A 23,078-nucleotide genomic window follows, 5' to 3' on the forward strand; every position below is an offset into this window, starting at 1 on the left:
CCTGACTTGAGCATCGAGTAGAGTTCTAGAATACGACCCTAAGAGATTTGAGCCAGTATTCGACAGAGTAGGGGACAATGCACACTTTGATACTATGGAAATGTCAAATTTTTGGTTGGCAAATTATCAATAGTATTTAATTAAGATAATATACAGGTAAGGTAAAAAAGACAATAAAAGCTTAACTACTAGAAAGTAAAACTAGGATTTTGAAATTATATGAATAAAATTGGGTCCCCAAGGGCGGCAAGGTGCCCAAGATGCTGGCAGTGGTCCCCCTTTGTATTACTATACTAATGCGTTGGGCAAGGTAGCTGCCAGCCCTTGCGACAATCAATTTTTTCGATAAAATTTTGTACAGACGAAGGGCACTGGGACTTCCTCCTTGCCAAACTAATGCATTTTCATTTTGGTAACAAAAGTAAAAAAAATGTCAACTACACTAATTGTGCTTAACAATACAACTGAAACAAATTAAAATATTTAAAAAAACCAATTGAGGGGGTTATACATCCCATTCAGCTGATCTCAGATAGGTTAATAAAAAGTCAATTTCTCTAAAATTGTCATTTCATTAGTTATGATAATTTAAAAAAAAGCAGGGAAGGCTGTATGGTTATTTGATTCCATTATAGCAATTTAGTCAACACCAATTTGTTGTAAATAAAATACACAAATACTGCAAACATTTTATTGGAAGTTTACAGTATCTTATAACTAACTGTTTACAGCCTGCGTCCTCTCCTACCACCCTTCCTACGAGTGGAATCTGAGGGCACCGGGGTCACATCCTCAATGCGCCCAATCTTCATACCGGAACGAGCCAGGGCTCTGAGTGCAGACTGGGCACCAGGTCCAGGGGTTTTTGTCTTGTTGCCACCAGTTGCACGCAGTTTAATGTGTAGCGCTGTAATGCCGAGGGTTTTGCACTTTTCGGCGACATCCTAAAATTAATATTCATAAATTATTGAGTGCAGAATAGTGGCATTTCCATGTTGTGAAATGTGCCTATAAATTGTATCAATTTCTTTATTCAAATTAGATACAGATTTTTCAAGTTCTTTTTTTAGTTATAGCACGAAAATTCCAGGAACTTCGAAGAAAACTTTGTTTACATCCAAACATAACCTTAAAATCTATGTAATCGACAACAAGTATATAACTGACCTGAGCAGCCAACATAGCGGCGTAGGGAGAAGCTTCGTCACGATCAGCCTTCACCTTCATTCCACCGGTAACACGAGCGATGGTTTCCCGGCCAGACAAGTCCGTAACGTGGACGAATGTGTCATTGAAAGAGGCGAAAATGTGAGCAACTCCGAACACGGTCTCGCCTACCAAGTGCTGGGGACCGAGCGTCACCTGCACCTCCTCTTTCGCAACTTTGTTTTTCCTAGGGGCCATGATTTAGCCTGAAAACGACAATAATTCTTGAACACTATATAACCTTTAAAAATCAGAGTAATCCACGCACAGTTTGCCTCATTAACAATTTAAGTAATAGAACACGTATTTATTTAGTTGGCAATTCATTTATTTCACTAATTTCCACATATTTAATACAATTTCAACACAAAAATTTTAAAAATACCTTAGCTATGAAAGCTGTCAAAAACAAGAAAGAAAAGCTGATGATTTTTTTTAATGGTTTTTATGGCTCTGGGTATTTTGGAATTGAGCCAAACGTGATGATTATAGTACTTGTGTTACCAACTTCTCTATAACGTTTTATCTAATTATATACAAGAACTAAACAAATTTAAAGCAAAAAGTTTTCTCGTTATTGGCTAACTCGGTGAATCGTTTCAGTTCGGGTTTTACTCGCGCGACTCGCGATTTCTCTGTCAGACACCCAGTCGAGTCAACTTGAGTTGCAAATCGGGTCGGCAATAACCCTCAACTCGAGTAACTCGAGTTGAAAATTTGAAATGAACTCGTTCCATCGCTAAAGCACAAGCTATTTGTGCATTAAGTTCAAAAATGATAAGTCACATCGTCTCGTTTCTCATCATGTGCATTTTGATAAGCGTTTCTTTTTCTTGAGGCAGTGAATTTGATGAAGTATTTAGTTTTCTCTTTACATAAGTGGGTTCAGGATTATTTCTATTTGATTGTCTTGCAAAATGAGTAGATACGTTCAATATAATATTTTCATGTATTTGGCTTATTCTGATTATATACATTGTTACAGTCAAATATTCTGCTTAAAATATTTTATTAAACCTATTTGTCTGTGATTATCTTTTGGGTGTTTTTTCTGAAAGCCCAAAAATTATTAATTGACATTATTATTTAAAATCAACCTATTACATGCGAACTGAACGCATTCATCATTTTGAAATCCAACTTCCGGAAGTCGTATTTTCGTCAGTATAAGTTAGATGCGTTCAAATAAAACTGATATTTAATTAGATATAAGATTTATTTTTATTACATAAAATATTTCATGAGTTCAAAACATTAATCATTAATTAAATGTAGAGAACCGTTTGACTTACATTAGATAAACTTCATTTTAATTTTTTGTAAAGAATTTTAATTTACTTGTTTTAATATTCGTAATAAATGAATCATATAGGTGCTAATCTTATGTATGCAAGGAATGATGTGAGTTAATTAGGCGAAAGGTGTGTGTAATTAGAAGGTTGTGGTCTCTGCTTACCCCATTGGGAAAAGAGTGTGAAGTGTTTAGAAGCTGATCGCATTCGTTAATCAAAGTGACAACTTCCGGAAGTCACGCATGTACGTCATTGCCAACAGATTCATTAGTTTTTGGTCTGTGAGATTCTTATTTTCATCGCATTCACATCGCAGAGAAAAATCGTCGGTTTTAGCGACGTAACATATTGCAAATAAGAGGGAAATATTGTGATAAACTTCCTTTAGGATTAGTTAATCTAGTTCAAATTTAATAAGTGAGTATTTCGTTAGTGCTTTTGTGTTATATTTGCTCAAAGTTCAAGTACGAGTGACGTTCTGTCATTCATGTTACTCAATTCCGCAATCGTACTACGTTTTGGAGGTGCCTGAAAGTAGTGATACGGCATGTGCGTCGTATTACAACTGGACTGGGCGATATTCAGTTGGCAGACGACCCGACGCAGTTGATAACAATAACATTTGCAAGTCATGTATAATATTCTGTTCTTTGTGAAGAAGATGATGATGTGCTGATAAAAAATGTAATTTCATACGTTCCAGATTCAAAATGTTTATCTTGGACTGGTTTACTGGCGTACTTGGATTCTTAGGTAAGTTAATACAGATTACGCTTTTAAATTAAAACCCTTCGGATTTAAATATAAACCAAACTATAATCTTTACTATGATAAATTAACCTTTGAAACTCTACAGACATGCCATGATCAAAATCTGGATGTCTTTGTAACAAAAATAGAACAGTATTTATTAACTAAATTTATACATAAACTTGAGAGTCTTGTGACCCTCTATTATTAAAGTAAACAATGCTATTATGTTGTTCTAATAATACATTTGTACTATTGATGTACCCACCAGTATCCAGGGTGATAATTTTGTAAACCAGGTCAATAAGCAGACTGCTGTTTATGTATAAGACTTATAATTTAAACAATAGTTAAAAACAATGCTTTTGCACAATAACTTTACGAAAGTCTCATGGGCCATTCCAACGTTAAGAGTGGGACATTTTGACTCCTTTTTTCTTGAACTTTAAGTAATTTCTCCCTAACCATTGCTTAATCAGAACTTAAAATGAAAATATCATGAAGCCAGATATGCAATTCAACTGCGACTATTTATTTACATAAATTTATGACATTATTTATACTCAAAACTTTTCTAAGTGTGACGGGTTGGGACACTCACGACTCGCCTGTTTGAGTTGATGGCATCATTGCCAAGATCAAGAAAACTATTAATATTTTTTTCAGCAAGTTTTTCATATGTGATAACTTGAATGTTAAGGTTCTATTTTATATATACACTTAATAACTGAGATAAATTCGAAGGAAGTTAATATATTAAATTGTGACGGTGGGACATGATTTTGTGACAGGTGGGACGAGTTACAATTGAATACACAGAATTAATAAAATGACATTGTTTAATATGAGATCCATTGTTAATAAGCAAATATTTTATAATTTTTGTCTTATTAAGACAACATAAAAAAAAAACCAGAATTAAAGAACGGATAAAGTAATCCTATTATTCTTCTTGAAACACTGTCTAGGACGACATGAAATCGGTCATGCATGTAAAATGCGTTAATAAATTTGAAAAATCCTGCCGCATCCTTGAAGACTATGTATTGTATCAACATAATTATATCAAATTTTAGAAATTTTGCTCGAATATTTAGTTAAAACTAGTGGAGACCAGACTTTTTATGAATTCCCTGATACTAAATCATCATCAGGAAACATGTTGTCATTTTTTAATTGTCTTTTTTATGTGTTAAAATGTCTTAATTATGAGAAGAATTATAAAAAATTTGCTTACAAATGATGGATCTACATATAAACAGTGTATTTTTTTAAATTCTATGTATTCAAATGTAAGTTGTCCCACCTGTCACAAAATGGTGTCCCAATTGTCACAATTTAACACATCAAATGTTTAACTCCGAAATTAAAGCAACTGTTATACCTAGTAAACTTTGTAAAAACTGGAATCCATGAAAATACAAACATTTAGTCAAAGTAAAAACCTTTAGAAGTGTGTCCCACCTTTTGCTGTGATGGGTGGGACAGATTTCCAAATCTTAATATTTACATTCCTATTTACGTGCACAATGGCCAACCAAGCCAAAACAATGACCCTTACCATAATTGTTACTTTTACAAAAGCTAATGTCAATAGATTGCATATTTATTGGTTAAAATAAAAATATATATGTTTCATTGTGACCGGTGGGAATTGAAATTAGTATTTATTGAAACTTTTATAAATCCTCACCATATACGAGGGGCGTTCAATGTATTCTCGGTATAGGTATGAAATAGTAGGCAAAAAATTCTAAATTAAATTTATTTTTCAATATAGTCTCCCATAGCCTCAATACACTTATTTGATCGGGCAAATAACTTTTCGATGCCCTCGAAAAAATATTTTTCCTCTTTGCCTGAAAAATGTTCATTAATTGCCTCCTTCAACTCTTCATCGTCGGAAAAATGCTTACCCCGAAGATCTTTCTTTAGGTTTGGGAACAAAAAGTAATCACTGGGGGCCAGGTCAGGGCTGTAGGGTGGATGAGTGATTTCTTCAAATCCACAATCCCTCACAGCAGCCTTGCCAACGCGCCCTGTGTGAACCGGCGCGTTGTCGTGAAGAAGCAAGACACCAGCGGTCACTTTTCCAGGTCTTTTTTCCTTTATAGCGTCCTTCAAATTGCGTAGGCTGTTTATGTAAGCTGCGGCAGTAATACTTTGACCCATTTTTGTGTATTCAATCAGTAAAATTCCCTTAAAATCCCAAAACACTGTGGCCATGAGTTTTCCGGCGGATGGGCAGACTTTAAACTTCTTCGGTGGGTCTGTTCCTTATGCCACTGCATGGACTCTTGCTTACTCTCAGGATCATAGTGATGAACCCACGTTTCATCACCGGTGACAATGCGTTCAAAAATTCCACTCGTATTTTCGCTGCAGAGCTCCAAAAACCCCTTACTGCACTCAATTCGAACTTGTTTCTGAAGCGGCGTGAGCATTCGCGGCACCCATCTTGCACTGACTTTTGAAAGATTCAGATGTTCATGAAGGATAGTGTGAATGGTACCCACGGATAGTTTAGTCTTTTCTGCTAATGTTTTCACTCTGATACGGGCATCTTCCAATACAAGTTTCTCGACAATTTTGACGTTTTCTTCAGAAGTGGCACTTACCTACCCTCCAGCACGGGGGTCGTCTTCAATACTCTCTCTACCCCGTTTAAATTCACTAGACCACTTCTGAATAGTAGATAATGAAGGAGCAGAATCTTGATAAACAGCCACCATTTCTTCATGCATAACTTTTTGAGTCTTTCCTTGTTTTGTAAGGAATTTAATCACTGCGCGGTGCTCGATTTTCGTCAACATTGTGGCGTCTGTCATTGTAGTTGTCTTCTCGTATTGATAACTTGAATACTAATGATGACAATTACATGAAATTTTATATTTACACCCTTAAAGAGTGTCTTTAACTAATGAGGTAATTAATTTACTCTTAACATTAGTTAATCACCCCGATACCGAGAATACACTGAACGCCTCTCGTATACTTCCATGCAATCACTTATCACTGTTTTAAAATTCGTAAATTGTGTTTTCTTGGACAGTAATAACTTTTTTTAGAAGTACGCAGAAATAACCGCGAAAATTGTTGCTAACATTATAGGGAAAAATGTTTCTGTGTTAATGAAGACAAAAATTGCAATAATTGTACAATATCCGAAAAATCTCATTTATTTCTAATGATTTGATTTATATACTATAGTATTCCAGTCATACAATTAAACCAAATTGTGTAATTTATTTTTTTGAGTCACAGTGTCATTTTCGCTGAAATGCAATTAATAGCAAGTAGAAGTGAAAATATTGTTTCAATATGTTTATATTTAGCCGATTTTCAAGCCATTGTTTTTATGAGTATACAGTGCTCACTCCTAGGGAAACACATGCCCCAAACAGAAGAAATCAAGACAAAGCTAAAGATATTCATCAGTCTTGGCTTGAAGATGTAATTAAATAAAAATAAAAAATAGTAACAACAGTGCATGTATGAATGAAGACTTATAAAGCCTACTTTGGACATGCACAACTCTGTTGCAGAGCATTTTGTGTACAGAGAATTTATATAGATTCCTGAGGCTAGGCCTGTCTCACAGGTTATCATGTCCTTGTAACTACTAATAAATTAACTAACAGTGCAATAGAAAGTAAGATACAAATTATAAATAAATAAAAGTAACACCAAGAATAAAGAGACTAACAAGTTGTGCCTGTAGCCTGGCGCTAAGCGACACGCCCGTGGAAAACAGTTGTATGACCACTCAGAGCTTTAAATCGCAACAATCTGAGGGGCACTGCCAGTGCGCTCGTTACCCTGAGACATAAGTTGACAAGTCCCATGTGCTTGTAATATCACATCAGCACCCAGTGTTGGGCGTTAATCAATTAAATTTCAATCAGATTAAACAATCAATTCAATTGAAATCAATTGCAATTGATTTCAATTGAATTGATTTTAATTGCAATTTAATTAATTGCAATTAATTTATTCTGTATTAATTGTTCTGAGAAACAATTGAAACTAACAATTAAAACCGAAAGTACCGAATAAAAATGTCATTACGAATATGGGTTAGGGGTGTGTTGGGGGGGTTTGGGGGTCGGTTGGGGGGACGGTTGGGGCGTCGGTTGGGGGGCCGGTTGGGGAGCCGGTTGGGGACCGATTGGGGGCCCCCGCCCCTAACTCCCTAATCCAAACCCTAACTCACCCCCTAAAACACCCCTAACCCGCCCCAACACTGACCCTAACTCACCACCTAACCCGCCCCAACACAGACCCTAACTCACCACCTAACCCACCCCCTAACTCATCCCTAACCCCCACAACCACCCCCTAACCCCCCCAACCCGAACCCTAACCCCCCCAACCCAAATCCTACCCCCCCCCTCAACTCAAACCCTAATCCCCCTCAACTCAAACCCTAACCCCCCAACCCAAATCCTAACCCACCCCCTAACCCACGCCCTAACTCACCACGTAGCCCACCACCTAACCCATAAGTGGTGTAATTTCCTGGACGAACTCTTTCACAGGGTTCTCTTCTGCTATAGAATGAAACGCATATACATAATTATTTCTGTGTAATTGGCAATTGTTTTACCGTTATAAGGTTTTTATTGTTTAAAAATAATCACGTGACAACATGGGCCTTACAATTTGTCTATTTTTAATTTTAGATATTTTTCAGTTGTTTCTGAAACAACTTCCTGATGAATTAGGTGACTAGCAAGTCACCAACCTTATGCTTGACCTCTAGGATGGAGCAGAACTTATTGCAACTCAATAAGTTTACTTCATTATACACATTTAGTAGCACTGGAGCTTCTTGTGAAAGAGTTTGTCCAAGGAAGTACTGCCACCTTAGCTATTTCTGAAGCCAAGCAGTAATATCAGCATTACTGTGTTCCGGTCTTGAAGGGTCAGAGTGCTGGTGAAAAGGCACATGAGACTTGTCAACTTACGTCTCAGGGTGGCGGGCGCAGTGGCAGTCAGATCTTTGCGACTGAGTGGTACTGCAAGTATTATAGACAAGGGTGTTGCTTACCATCAGGCGCACGACTTGTTTGTCCTGTCACTTGATATTATAAAAAAAAGGTGGCCGTGGTTTTCATGGTGTACCCACCATACACTCCAAAAAGTCCGCTTATTAGTGATGATAGATACCAATAGCACAAACCCTAAACAAGCCAGTCTAAAAATGATAATAGCAAAGATCTGAATCTAGCACACAAAATTACAGGTACTCGTATGTGGATTGTAACCAAAATAATCCCAATTGTGGTTAATTGTAGTAAGATTCTTGAATCTGAGACTGACCCACTGTCCCATTTAAAAAAAATATCTTATAGGCCATAGAACAGGCGAGAATTTAAAATTGTTGTGGGAAACATTAATAAGAATCAAAATAAAAATTGTCAATAATTTTATACATGACGTCTTATAATAGATTTGACTTTCTATATTCTATTGTGTTCTAAATGTCTAATTTATTTTTAAGACTGGCATTTAAAACTATTTTGAGGAATGGAAAACATACACTTATTATTGTTCCAGATATATATGATATTTACTTCAAAATATCCCATAAATCTTTAATTTTTGGCCAGTTAGTGTTTGTTAATTTTTTTATGTGTTTTCGATTACTGTTTATGGCAGAACATGCACTATACTGCCCTCTTTGCCATAAACAAAGCTTTTGCGTTTTGGTAACTTTCCAGATATTGGCTATGTTGATTGCATTGCTTATTATAAGGATGGCAGCTTAATGCGCTGCATGTTTTTTATTATTTTGTGTATTGGAAAAATTATTATTATAAAACCACTCAAAGGTCTGTCTATCAAAGGCATTCCGACCAGGAATCATACGATGTATAAACTAAATATGTATTTACACTACCATTTAGTGTAAAGTCTAAACCTAATGAAATTTCGCTGCAGTATTGCATCTTGTTTATTTAGTCAATGTGGAAGATAGTGTAAGCATTTATGTAACACTTTATAAGTAATAACCAACCGAGAAAGAAGCTATTCAGTCAAGCAAAAGAAATCTATTGCAACATTCACTTGGTTATGTACTACAGATATGTGTGGCAAATGTTTGCTTCTTCACATTAAAGTTATTATTCTATGTGAGAATAATAACGCTTGACAATTTTCTTCTAAAACATTTTCGTATCATAATTCATTAATAGAAACATTTAATCATAATCTTTCTACACTTGATTGTACCGAGCAACAACTGTGTAAATAACGTAATTGCCTTCAGCTAAATTGACTTCGTATGTGATAATTTTGAACATGTGTTAAAATTATTATTTCTCATGAAGCCCTCAAGTTTTCTCTGGTGCTTCAGAGCTCCAGGGGTCCTTATTACTCTAAGAGAGCCTTCAAATTAGACGCATGTACAAGCGCTGCCCTAAATGTGATTCATATACCTTTCCCTTCGTTATAGTAATGTGCTTCTACATTCCATGAGGGTATTTATTTGTATTGATGTGTAATGTCAAATAAATTTATTTTTGTGCCAGGACTATGGAAGAAGTCGGGCAAGCTGCTGTTCCTGGGGCTAGACAACGCAGGCAAAACGACACTGCTGCATATGCTAAAGGACGACAGACTTGCGCAACATGTACCAACTCTGCATCCCAGTGAGTATTACCAGTTAGCTGTCTTGGACTCGGTGGAGCGAAAAGCAAAGAGACTTATTAACAATAATTCTCTTGTGGAATCGAAGCTACAAAATCTCTACCATCGCAGAAAAGTAGCCTGCTTGACGGTTTTCTATCGGATACATTTCAGGGAGTGTGTGCAGGAACTTTTCAATTTAGTTCCATCCTCACTGTTCCTCCTTCAGTCGACTAGAAGGTCCGGATTCGCACCTATTCGCACTAAGCGCTTTGCTTCCTCCTTTCTGATGCGTACGTAAATACAGATGCAGAGTCTCTTCTCTAGAGTGGAATAGGCATTTTTTAGGCAAACGCGTCCCATAGTCGCTAAACATCAGGTGAGTTTGTGGCCAAGCGTTTGTCTATGATATATATATTAAAAAAAAGAGTATCGTTACTACACAGTTTTTTTAATGATCATGATGGTAAGCGACACATCAGTGGCAGTGTCCTGAACTGGAAAAAATAAATGCTTTAATGAAAAACAAATGTTTTTGGGTGTACGAGATAAAGTGAAATTGTTAGTGCAAAGTTATACGAAGCAGGCCCAAGTATTCTTGTATCTTTAGATGGATACTCTGTAAGTACAGAGTATCCATCTAAACCCTACACCACTCTAAATCTTACACCAGATGACTAAGGTTAACATACCTCAAAATAATCATTAACTTTATGTATACAACGTAGGCTGTAGATAAGCGTCACAGTACATTTTTATAAATTAATTGAGTTTAAGAAGAATAGTAAAATTTTTATGAAAAATATTGAAGGACATAACATTATCACGAGGAATAAAATAACCAAGCTTCACAAAGTCATTACGCTTCTATAATAAAAATCCGGTTTATTCTACAGCCTCTAAGTACTTGGTGGACAAAAATCCGTGGTAGTGACCCCTTTAGCTCTTGCAGGTAGCCTCGATCTATGTGTTTGAAATATATTGTAAATGATAAATATGTGCAAATGTATATTAGTTACAAAGAGCAACACCTAGAGTTTCTTGCTCGTTTATGGGGAATCTGCTTTACCAATGAGCAGTAGAGTTTAATCTATATGAGTAATAATAATAATAATGTTTATTTACTTTGAACAATGTACAGACATACAAAAAAATTAATTATAAATTATAAAATAAGGCTAAGAAAATTGTACATTTCAAGTTGTGTAAGCCTCTGCAGCCGAACTAGGATTAAACCTGTATCTCAGCATGCAGCGTGAGTGTAATACTTACCTAAGAAATAAATATTATTTGAGACTGAGGCAATTACAGTGTTAAGAAACCATATAACCTTACGCCTCACGCGCTAATGTATGCAAATATTCATTGTACATACACATTATAAAAATGAAACTACATTAAAGCGGAAAATGAATTTGTAGCGTTCAAATTCTACCAGAATACAGGAAAATATGCGTGTTTCACGATAAAAGAAATTATGTAAGAATTATTTTTAAAAAATATTGACATAATTTTAAGTTTTTTTATTGCTTAAAATTCTTTCGATTCGTCGGAGATGTTGGTTCGGATCCGGCTGGATCGAAGAAATTTTTTTCTAAGTGATCGAATCTTGAAAAGATCGAAATCTTTCTATCAATAATTATAACAGACTAGTGGAGTAATTTCGCAAAACTATAATTGAATATCACGGTGGTGAAACATCCTGACATTGAATAAAAACACTTAATTACAGTGCTGGTAGCTATAAAGGTGCCTAAATGGGTGACGAAATACTTTCATAGATTTCTCATAGATGGCGCTACAGCTAAACAGTCTTAAAAACCAGATACAACACAGCAAGCACATAGAAACATTCGTAAGATCCGCTGGTTCGTTCCGTGGCTTAGTTGGCATGGCGTATGCCACGGTTGCTAGAAGTCGTCGGTTCGAATCCGGCTGGGTCGAAGGAATTTTTTCTAAGTGTTCGTTCTTTGTATTAATAATTTTGACATCCTTTTTTATAATTTTTAATACAAAGATCGAACACTCAGAAAAAAATCCTTCGATCCGGTCGGATTCGAACCGACGCCGACGTCTTCTAGCTTACCGTGTCAGACGCTATACCTAATAAGCCACGGAACGAACCAGCGGACCTCACGAATTTTTATATGTGCTTGGGTCGTGTCTTTGTATTTGGTTTTTTCAATGACTTTTTAATCGTAGCGCCATCTATGAGAAATCTATGAAAGATTTATCACCCAGTTAGTACCTTTACAGTTACCAGTCCTGGCGAGAGATGTCGCTATTCGCTGTATTTTAAATTTTTATTGAATTGACATTCAATTATTTTTTGTGAAATTACTCCACTAGTATGTTATAATTTATAATACAAAGATCGAACACTCAGAAAAAATCCTTTTTTTTTATTTCCCTTCGCTGTTATCGCATAATTTGTCAGTGCATTGAGTAAAACCTGATTAACATTGGTCCAGTAGCTGGATCGTGGTCACAGGATTCCAGCCCTGGTCTGGTACTGGCACTAGGGATGCACATGACGATTCGATTTTTATGAAGATCGATTCAAGTGTGTACGATCTAGCGGTTTTATATCGATTCATTGAAATACGATTTCTAAGCAAATCGATTCAACATTTAAGGCGAATCGATTCCTCTAGTTCGTATTCTAACTACTCGTAATATATATTTAAACAAAACAGTCTTTCTAAACCTCGACTGAATCAAATGGTTAATCTATAGAATTTGGTAACATCTAAGTATAATAAGTCTACGATATTTGGCCATTGTCGCTACTACTGTGCCATCTGAACGCCTTTTCTCATTGGTTAATATCACTCTAAAGCTGTCATTGGAGCCGAAAAGGCTGTCGATATTTTTTTATCAAAATTAATTTTGGAACGCTTATTATGAAATCGATCATATGATCCGATCTATGACTCGATTTAAAGACATTATGATCTATTACGATCCAAAAAATCGTTTCAAAGTAAAAAATGCTTCCCTAGTTGGCACTGGATCGCGCTGTGGCCTAGCCTTAACGAATAGAAAGTAAAGACGGGTCCACATAATGTGTTTACCAGTAGAAAGGAAAAGGCTGTAACAAAATGATATAAAAAAGTACAATGAGTATTAAACACTCCCTGGTAAACAATCCAGACAACACTTCCCCAAAAGGGGCTATATATGTATATGATTTACAAACAGTAAATCACGTGTCTATATGATTAACAAACATTAAATCACGAGAAGTTTGAGTTTGATACGAGGGTGATTTATGAGTACGCCCTCTTTTTGGGAATTCGATGGTAGTGATGACGGAACGAACCAACGTAAGAGTATTGGAATGAAGGGGGAATTCGAGAATGATTCAAAGGTGGGGAATGACTATGAAGGAGGTTAGAGCGCCGCCGCAGTTACGCATCAGATCCAGTGCCACTCACACAGGGTGCGCGGCGTGCCGGAGACGGACACTAAATTGAACAAACTTTAAAAAAATGAGCCACGCGAAAAATAACAAAATACAGATTTAGTCCAAATGACAACAAAACACGTAAATAAAAAGTATATTTATTTTTGTCTTATTTCGTTTTGCACACAGTATTGTAATTAACAGTGGTCGGAAAAAGGAGCGACATAGAGTTGTTAAAACCAACAAATATTAATTAGTTACTGTTTCGCATTCCGGATTTGAGGAAATGGTTTTACTGATTATTAGTAATAGTAGGATTTTAAAGTAATTCTAATGTTGCCATGTAAAAAATGCATTAGATAACTTACCTTTTACTAAAACGTAGAATGAAAAAGTAATGAGAATGGTCACTCCCCGCCTCTCCCTTGCTTTACATATCGTATATTCACGGTCACATTAACGGAACGGCGACATTTGCTAGTAGGACTTAAGAAAAAAGTAATTAAAAATTTTATTTAAGAGGTGAATTTTAGGGCATTTTAGTTTGCACGAGAATCGTTGTGATTGCTCTCTAAATGTATTTCATTTAAATCCAAAAACCCAGTATAACAGATGTTCATAAATTCGAACCACTAGCAGAAATGTCGTATTTTAAAAGGAATATCTTCACACTAGATTATTTTAATACTTTTTATAAAAAAAGCTTCTGGACGCTTAAGACGAAAAAGTCACATTTTTGATGGCCTATTTATCCTATAGAGTTTCTTTCATCCGGAAATTCGGAATTCGGAAATTCGGAAAACTTATTTTAAATTAAAAAAAGTGTTAAGATTTGGTGGCTCTTTGTAGCTATATCTATACATGTTTAATGTAATTACATATTAATCAATCTATCTACATTTATGGTTTATTTCTTATACAATTACGACGTGACAATTCTTATCCAAATCTATAATTTTAATAAAATATTATTATTGATATGCGCTAGCCACTGATCGGTTTGAAGTTTTACTGTGCCACTGAAAATGATTGATACTTAAATATTTACAATATCGAATCAGTTATTTTTGGAGTCGGTACCAGGCAGGGCAAGTTCACAAACTTACTGTATATCGTAAGAATCCATTAACATATATAATCCTTCTTTTTATTGAACTCGGGTTAAATAGCAAAATACTGGACGCTGTACTGGATTGTAACATTAATCCATTGTCAATTCAGCACTGGATTTCAGTAACTCGGGATCCAGCTACTGGATTAATGTAATAAATCAAAATAATCTTTATTATTATTATTATTATTATTTAATTTTAGGAAGACCAACGGCTATCTTACATAACATAAACTTAAATAAAAACGGAGAGCCAATTATAGGTCCTCACCGGTAGATACATATTAAGTTAATTAATGAGCTATAAATTATAACTATATAACTAACATTATACTATATAGGTAATGACATAAACGCACACACAACAATTAGCTACTCGCCAAAATACAAACCACTAATAAGACGCTTCACCGATGCAACACTAGTGTTAAAAAGGTCAATATCAACCTGCTTGGACAATACATTTAATTCATAGGTAAGCATAACACTTGAAATCGTCACATTGGTTAAACTCTACCGCGCATTCGTAAGGCAGATTCTCCTGAGAAGAATAATCATGAAACTCTAGGGGTTGCTCTTTGTAAATAACATTTGTACGCAGTCAACATTTACAATATATTTATTGTCTTGCTTTCAAACATCAGAGATCGAGACTACCTCCATGAGCTAAATGGGTTACTACCACGGATGTTTGTCATCCAAGTGCGCAGAAGTTGTATAATAAGGCATCCATAATTAAAATTCTGTTATCCTGATTGACCACCACAAAGTATTTCTATTGCAATGTCTTTTTAACTTTATTCATGTTGTGGCTTGTTATGGACTCTGTTTGAAAGTACTGTGAATAATTTCAACTAGTTGTTACGCAAATAAATATCTACAGGTAAGATCTTGCAATATTTAATGTTCAAGTACGTGCTTAGAATGAATTTATTCACCACGTTTAAAATACGATTAGAAATACAAATTCTTTATTCCTCTCGTAAGTCAGTATAGATAAATAAAGATAGACGCAAAAGCGTCAAGTTACGATGACAAGTTTTTAGTTTATTATCATACAATGACATGCAATAAACAGTTAGTTTATTTCGTACAATCAAGAGCACATAAAGCCTGATACTTTGGATCGTTCTTATCGTAGACGGCTACGGTAAAGTTGAATTTAAATGTTAGAACTAACAGTAATAACTATAAATGTATTATTATTTTAAGTCATAGTCAATAAGGGTTGAATTAATCACCACCCAAAAGGCAAGCTTTTGTAGCAGTAAACAAAGCAGTTTAGTTTAGTAGCACTATAGCTTCTACTGAAAGGGCTCATCCAGCGAAGTGCTGCCACCTTACCTATTTCTGCCGCTAAGCAGTAATGTCAGCATTACTGTGTTCCGGTTTTGAAGGGTAAAGGTGCTGGTGAAATTACAGGCAAATGGGACTTGTCAACTTATGTTACAGGATGACAGTCACAGTGGCAGATTGACAGAGATTGACAGAGATGTCGCTCAGATTTTTGCAATTTAAAGCTCTGATTGGCACTGCAAGTGCTATGGACATGCGTGTCGCTTAAGAACAGGTGCACGGTTTGTTTGTCCTGCCACTTGGTATCATAAAAAAAGTAATGCTTACATTTCAACTGCCTCAGTGCCGAAAGGCTACCACGCTGTACTGGCACGCAGAGGACCCGGGTTCGATTCTCGAGCCGGGAGAAATATTTGTATGGCCTACATTTATTTCTCTCGTGAGTTTGGATGTAATTTGTGGTTGCCTATGTATGTGTTTATAGCACCAGCGATAGAGGGTTTCCCTAGTGTGTGGCCATGTGTGTGTGTGTGCGCGCGCGCGTTATTATTATTATTATATTACTGCTTGACGGCAGAAGCTAGGTTAGGTGGCAGTACTTCCCTAGACGAACTCCCAAGAACAAGGAGCCCTACAACTGTTAAAACTGATAAACTGTTTCGAATATTACATTTGATTCAATTTTGTTTGTTCCAGCATCTGAAGAACTATCAATAGGCAGCATGCGGTTCACGACGTTCGACCTAGGTGGTCACGAGCAAGCGCGGCGTGTGTGGCGCGACTACTTCCCCGCCGTCGACGCCATCGTCTTCCTCGTCGATGCCTGCGATCGCCCCAGGCTGAACGAGTCCAAGGTATCGTTTACCGCGCACTTCTGCCATGCGTAGTCGCAGTCGATTAGCTGTTATTTTATAACTTCATAATAGAACATCACAATACATTCCATATTCATAACAACTCCAAAGGAATATGACGTATGTCTTACTTTTAATAGTAATGATGTAGTTTTTTTTTATAACGTGCCTGATAATCAGAACGATTATCATTTCAAACCATTTATTTCCGCACACGTTAATATCATAACAAGACTCAACAATATCTGCATGTGGGACAAAGTCACCATTCTCTGAGCGGCAGAAGACCTTCAGCGCTGGTTTTCAGTTTGCCCCTAAAACACATTTGTATTTCAGATCTGCTTTATTAGTCACACACCGTAATCTTTTATAATTATAATAATATTTAAAGTTGTAAAAAATAAATAAAATATTACAACTTTATTTATAAAAAAGACTGACTTCAAAAGTTCGCTTTTCCGCTTTCGCTTTGTTTGTTACATGTTTGTCATTATTTGCCAAGTTTTATTGAAATCGGTTAACGGAAAGTGGGTGAAATCCATTACCAAGTCATGGTTACCAAGGGTAACCAAGCCTTACGTGCCTGTAATTTCACCAGCACCCTTACCCTTCAAAACCACAACATAGTAATGCTGACGAACTACTTCCCTAGACGAACTCTTTCACAAGGAGCTCCACTACTATTAAAATCTCTCTCGAATGTAGACGACGAACCGGATGACCGGGGCGACGGTTATGGATGCACGCCGTGTCCGATGGACTAGTCTGGAAATCTTTGGGGGGAGGCCTATGTTCAGCAGTGGACGTCTTCCAGCTGATATGATGGTGATGATGTTGATTATTATCAAGTTAGCCACCATCATACTATTTACGAGCAAGTGTGATGAAAAATATATTTTATCAGCTTTCCAAAAATGTTAATTTTCGAATTTTATATGCCACGTACTTAGAATAATAACGCATAGAAACCTAGTCCGCACATGCTAAGTGAGGCAAATTGAAGCGCGCCCAATGGGCCTACACGAGCGGGCGGGCCTTTAAGCTCAAGGTCAACTTGCACCGCGAACAGTTCAAGAATTTTAGCTAAAAATGACGAAATGTACGATAAATGAGTGCAAAAATACGTCAGACAAACATAAAATAGATACTCACATCACATTCCACAAGGAAGTAACGCGTGTCAACTTGTATTTTTATATAAATATTCACCAAAATCAAAAATTAACCTACTACTAAAACTAGCCTACATGAATTTGATTTTTGCCTCACTTGTGACAGTTCGTTTGATATGAAACTATCATTCTATGCGTTATTATTCTAAGGCCACGTAATAACGTGGTATAATAATTCAGCATGCCATATACACACATCGTCACATAAAATAAAAAATTATTTACATATGCAGAAGGAGCTGGACTCTCTGCTGACAGATGAGACTTTGAGCAACTGCCCGGTGCTGATCCTTGGCAACAAGATCGACAAGCCCGGCGCCGCCAGCGAGGACGAGCTGCGCCAGTTCTTTAACCTCTATCAGCAAACCACGGGCAAGGTCAGTCACCTCACATGTACTGCGCCGTGACCTCGAATTGCAAGTGCCAACGAGGACATTGCTTGCACGGCTGATAAACGATAGGTTATATAGGCAGGCGATCAACCTACTAGGTAGTAAGTTCAAACGTGCTTGGAGGCCGCTTGTCCTCCCCGACGACTCCCCACTAGGCCACAAGACTGGTAATTTTCTTGAAACCACTCACCCATCGAGTATATAACCAGAAATAGAGACGAAATAAGGGCCATATATTCTTGGTAACACATTAGTGATATAGCTCTTATAACAATTAAATCAAAATATAGAATAACAATTCTCGTTTGCACTGAAATATAGACAGGCCAACTACTGACCTGTGTGTACGTCTCCATATATTCCATGAAATATTCTGTATTTATTGTAATAAAGATAATATCTCTAACAATGTCGTGCTGTTCTATTCGGTGGTGTGGGAAAAACAGCAAAACATCTAATTACAAAACAAACGGAATCAAATTTCATCGGTAATTAAATATTAAATGTGTAATTTTCGTCCATTTTAGCAAAGATCAAGTTAAACTGGTCGATTTCAAGTGAAACAGTTGACGACACCCGTCAATTGTTTCGAACTCGGGCTAGCCAATCGGAGCACAGTTGTATATGGCAGCATAATTTTCAAACAAATTTAAATGACATTTCGCCTCTATTTCTGGTTATATACTCGATGCACTCACCATATTAATTCTATTGAGACGTCAAAGAGTTTATATTGCATTTAGCGCAATAATCCACAGCGCTTTGCTTAAGTGGCGACAATTGCCCACATAACATTGTGTAATAGCGACAGGATTTACCTATTTATAATTAAATTGACTTTTATATAAAAGTTCTTAGGTTTTCGCGATTGTTACACTTAGTTGACTGTCAACCGTGACCATGGGACATGTAAAGGGCCCGAAACGTCGGTTTGTTTGAAAAAACAAATATACGCGATTTAAATCCGGAAAAATAATTTCATTTTCTATTTTATATAAAATTTCAATTTATAATTTAATTATATTATTAACATAGTTAAATCAAATCTTAAAAAAATATTATCATTTATTATATTTATATTATCTTCCGTGTTTATTTAGTTTCGAAATTATTACTCGTTTAATTTATACATGGTCAGGTAGCTGGTTATCGTATACGGGGCGCCCTTTAGGTTGTAGCTGAAAATCGGCGGTTTGCTCCTGAGTAAACACCGACGCTGAGCTATGGCCTTTTTGCACAGCACAGTGCACATACATATCTGGGTGTTCGGCAGTGCTGCGACTGTGCTGGCTTTTCTTTCTTTTTATTATATTAGTACATATTTTTCTGTTATGCATGTGTGTCTATAAATCCAAATAAATGTTTCATCTATCTATCTATCAATTATGACAACATTTGTTATTTTTCTAAAAAATAGTTACGCGGCTAAGTGACAAAATATTTTTTTGAGATATCATAAAAAAACCATAACCCAGTGTTAGAATACTGAAATTGTTTAATGATGTCTCGGCTATGCATCGTTCGGGTAAGTTCCGACAAGTCGAACATGTTAACTAATTTTAACTGTTTTTTAAAAGTGAATTTTGTGCTCCATCTTTTGCTATTTGAAACGGATATTTGACCATTTCTCACTTAGTCGCGTTTTAATTACTGGACGGCAGATAGAGTGTCAGTGGAATGGTAGTGATGTCATTCAATCACTAACGATCAGTGTTGCCTTACTAAAAGCAACATAGAAATTACTATGCACACCTTCATTTTTGTCTCGTTTGATAAGCAATTTACTCTTCAAATTGGATATGTATAATATTATTTAAACTACGCCATCGATTCTCCATCAAAGAGCAGAATACAAAAAAATGCAATGGCAGTTGATTCGCATCTCGATGGCTAGCCACTCACAAACTACTGCTCTGCGAAGTTGTTAGTATTTTATAAATTGCCCTACTTGTATTTATATACAGGGTGTAATCGTTGTGTGCCCAGGCGATTATTCCATAAATATAAGAGTAATCAAAAGGCTTTATTTTGTATATAAAACATTTGATTAAATTTGACCAACTGAAAAAGAAATGATCCTTACATGAAACTGAGTCGATCAGCATTAAAAAAAATTGATCAATTTTATTCTTTTTTATGGACAACTCACACTTGACCAAAGATTAAAAGATAGTTTTATTACTTTATTTGTATAAGTTTTGTCATCTGTTAACATATTGTTACCTCTTACATTAGGAAAACTAAAGCCTCTCTACGAATGTTATATTAAATGTGGGAGAGCGTTTAATGCAAAAATGTTGTATGTCTCGTTTTATTTTCAAAAAGTTATTGATGTCGACTTATTCATTAGGTAACATACTTTCGATGTCAGTTTAAAGCTTTTTGGTATCTCTTATATTTATAGGATAATGGCCTGGGCACACCTAACGATTACACCCTGCATACAAAATACCGTATAAGAAAAAGCCGTGGTCGCACCTCTTTGTTTTCTCGGAATGTATCTGCGAAATTAAACGTAAAATTTACCACGAGCTTTAAGACGAAGGAAAATATCGTGATGAAACCTGTCGAAGGTTCACAACCTTCGGAAAATGCGTGAAGTCTCCAATCCGCATTGTGTCAGTGTGACGGATTATGGCCTAAATCCTCTGAGAGGAGGCTCGTTCCCAGCAGTGGAACGTATAAATGAGTTGATGATGTATAAGAATTATTATTTTCAGGGCAAAGTTTCTCGATCGGAGCTGCCCGGTCGGCCACTTGAACTCTTCATGTGCTCCGTACTGAAGCGCCAGGGCTACGGCGAGGGCTTCCGTTGGCTTGCGCAGTACATCGACTGAGCATCACTCTAACAGCTTATGTATGAATGCTTTTCGATACGCGTAGCTACGTACTTCGGTTATATAAATGAAAGATTCGACACGAGATTATGTTTTGCTGGCAATGTGATAATTATTTCCTGGATTTTTTGATAATTATTTATTTATAATTTGAAATAAATAATTATCATTTTTTTCATAATTCTTTATTTCATGATTTAAAATAGGTAATTATCACAAAAACAGTGTTATCATTCTTGTATAAAATATGAACACTATCACTGCCGGGCACTGGTCCTTTAGAACATTAGATTGTAATATAGCTATGGGGACATTCATCGAAATTCATTTACATGTCATTCGACGTATGATTCTAAGGCCAAACATTGTTCCATACAAAAGATATTTTTTAAATTGATTTCTGTTCTTATCTTCGTCTCTAGTTATCAATAAATATTAGAAGATAATATGTAGCACTTGCTAGCTGACAGATCTTGTTTCGTGTCGTATGTAATTATATCGAGATAAATGAACTTTTGAAATAAACAATCAGTTTTTCTTTGTCTATGTTTTCTTATCGCTTGACTTGTTAGCTTTATCTATATTAGTGACATTGCCCTGTTTACATTCTATTTATTTTATATAAAAACAATGTCGCCAACTTATATGTGATGTGTTCAAAAACGCCTACCACGTTACAAGTCAAATTGACTATCAATTTTTATGGTTTGCATAGTTTATTTTTTATTATTTTTGTAATTTCTTTGATGACCTACTAAATGGAGTCCATCATTTAGACGTAAGTTCAGATAACAAAAATTTTACGCGTGTTTTTATGTCGCCTGTCTAGAAATTCATATATTTTACATACACACGTCCATATGTAAGCGCGTCATCGCTGTATACGCACGTGGCTGCGGGTTTACAATTAAGTTTAAAACACACAGAGAGGGTGCGGATCAGGCGCGGTTCGGGTCGGGGCCACGGCGGGTCTCGCAATACACGCTGTTGTCGTCCATATAAAGATACGGAATTAGACCCGTCGTGGTACCGACCCGACCCGCGCCCGACCCGCACCCGCTCTCCGTGCATATCACGCGTTATAGGCAGGCACTGACAGTGTACCTGTTCAGATGACCGCGCCTTATCGTTCACTGCAAGTACGTTGCATCTCGTCATCTGAACATTCCAACGCCCATCAACGCGCGGAAGATGTGCGTCCGTCTGAACCTATCCTAAAACAACATTTTTTTCAAAACAGTACACTGGCGACATCTCGCAACGCAGATAAGTTGGTGGTTTTGTAACTTAATCTTAGCGGGTATGTAGCTACGTTACGCTATGCAACGAGTTCAAAAACTTATACCTAACTTAAATGAATATGAACTCGATGTTTTAAAGTCGAAATGCAATCGTCGGTAGGCTCAAGTTCACATCTTCGTCTTTATAGCTTCACTTGAGGTGGCGTGGACAACTCGCTCGCTAGTAATGCCAGGCACCTTTAACATCTACTTACAATACCAGGATGTGATAAAAAAGTATTGTTGGATTCTTGTTTTTTCACCATTATAGCGAGAAATAAAATTTTCGTACAATAACAGCGAACGTCAGGATTTAAATCCCTTAAACAAATGCTTTATATAACATATTGCAATGGTTCCCACATCATTATTAAGTGACGTAGATGCCATTTACGTAGATGCCATTTCCATTGCTATTTTTTCAAATGGGACATATTTTTTGGCGGTATATATTTTGTCATTAGGGTCAGATGAGGTAAGAGGAACATTGGGGGACGAAGGACTAAAAGCCTTAACTCATAATCTAAAGGGTTTAGCACTATAGTCTCTCAGTCAGATATCGCTATGATGCTTCAATTCCAAAAAGCGGAAAAACAATTGGACAGGTTGTGAATCTCCACACGACAGCAGTTCGTCGAAGAAATTCTTCCAAAAATACCTTGCTGCTGCCTAAATGTTGGCGTTCTTGATCAATATTAGGAAGAGAAACGTTAGCACAATTAAAAAACATGATAAATTCATAATAAGGCCAATCGATAGGTGTTTTCAGAATTTTTATATCTTATTTCGTTTCGGAAATATAAAATCGGACAACAGAACGAAATGTACAATGTTCTGAGAATGAACAGTCTT

At 36.3% G+C, this 23,078-nt stretch overlaps 2 protein-coding genes across 4 annotated transcripts; one reads left to right on the top strand and one right to left on the bottom strand.

Annotated features, from left to right (window-relative positions):
- Positions 1-677: 677 nt before the first annotated feature.
- Positions 678-1,429, bottom strand: LOC113231714 (40S ribosomal protein S14). The gene is made up of 2 exons (XM_026466195.1): positions 1,168-1,429; positions 678-944 (listed from the first exon to the last, which is right to left on the bottom strand). Exons 1-2 carry the CDS (start codon positions 1,402-1,404, stop codon positions 726-728), a joined length of 456 nt encoding a protein of 151 aa, XP_026321980.1. The 5' UTR covers positions 1,405-1,429; the 3' UTR covers positions 678-725.
- A 1,391-nt stretch (positions 1,430-2,820) lies between these two features.
- Positions 2,821-20,963, top strand: LOC113231612 (GTP-binding protein SAR1b). Of its 3 annotated transcripts, none has more exons than XM_026466015.1 (6): positions 2,821-2,915; positions 3,202-3,251; positions 9,782-9,901; positions 16,388-16,545; positions 17,951-18,094; positions 20,830-20,963. In XM_026466015.1, exons 2-6 carry the CDS (start codon positions 3,209-3,211, stop codon positions 20,944-20,946), a joined length of 582 nt encoding a protein of 193 aa, XP_026321800.1. In that variant the 5' UTR covers positions 2,821-2,915; positions 3,202-3,208; the 3' UTR covers positions 20,947-20,963. The 3 variants fall into 3 exon arrangements, with proteins under 3 accessions (XP_026321800.1, XP_026321802.1, XP_026321801.1); XM_026466017.1 differs by lacking the exon at positions 2,821-2,915 and adding an exon at positions 3,105-3,122; XM_026466016.1 differs by lacking the exon at positions 2,821-2,915 and adding an exon at positions 3,117-3,131.
- The last annotated feature ends 2,115 nt before the right edge of the window (positions 20,964-23,078 follow it).

The sequence above is a fragment of the Hyposmocoma kahamanoa genome, unplaced genomic scaffold (genome assembly GCF_003589595.1).
Source record: "Hyposmocoma kahamanoa isolate Upper Pololo Valley unplaced genomic scaffold, ASM358959v1 66, whole genome shotgun sequence".
Taxonomy (NCBI): Eukaryota; Metazoa; Arthropoda; class Insecta; order Lepidoptera; family Cosmopterigidae; genus Hyposmocoma; species Hyposmocoma kahamanoa.

Bases quoted from the DNA above. Each gene is read 5' to 3' on its own strand.
- LOC113231714 (XM_026466195.1), bottom strand. From the start codon at position 1,404: ATGGCCCCTAGGAAAAACAAAGTTGCGAAAGAGGAGGTGCAGGTGACG. The intron at 945-1,167 runs GTCAGTTATATA...TATTAATTTTAG, and splicing joins CCGCTATGTTGGCTGCTCAG to GATGTCGCCGAAAAGTGCAA.
- LOC113231612 (XM_026466015.1), top strand. From the start codon at position 3,209: ATGTTTATCTTGGACTGGTTTACTGGCGTACTTGGATTCTTAG. The intron at 16,546-17,950 runs GTATCGTTTACC...TTACATATGCAG, and splicing joins CCAGGCTGAACGAGTCCAAG to AAGGAGCTGGACTCTCTGCT. The intron at 18,095-20,829 runs GTCAGTCACCTC...TATTATTTTCAG, and splicing joins ATCAGCAAACCACGGGCAAG to GGCAAAGTTTCTCGATCGGA.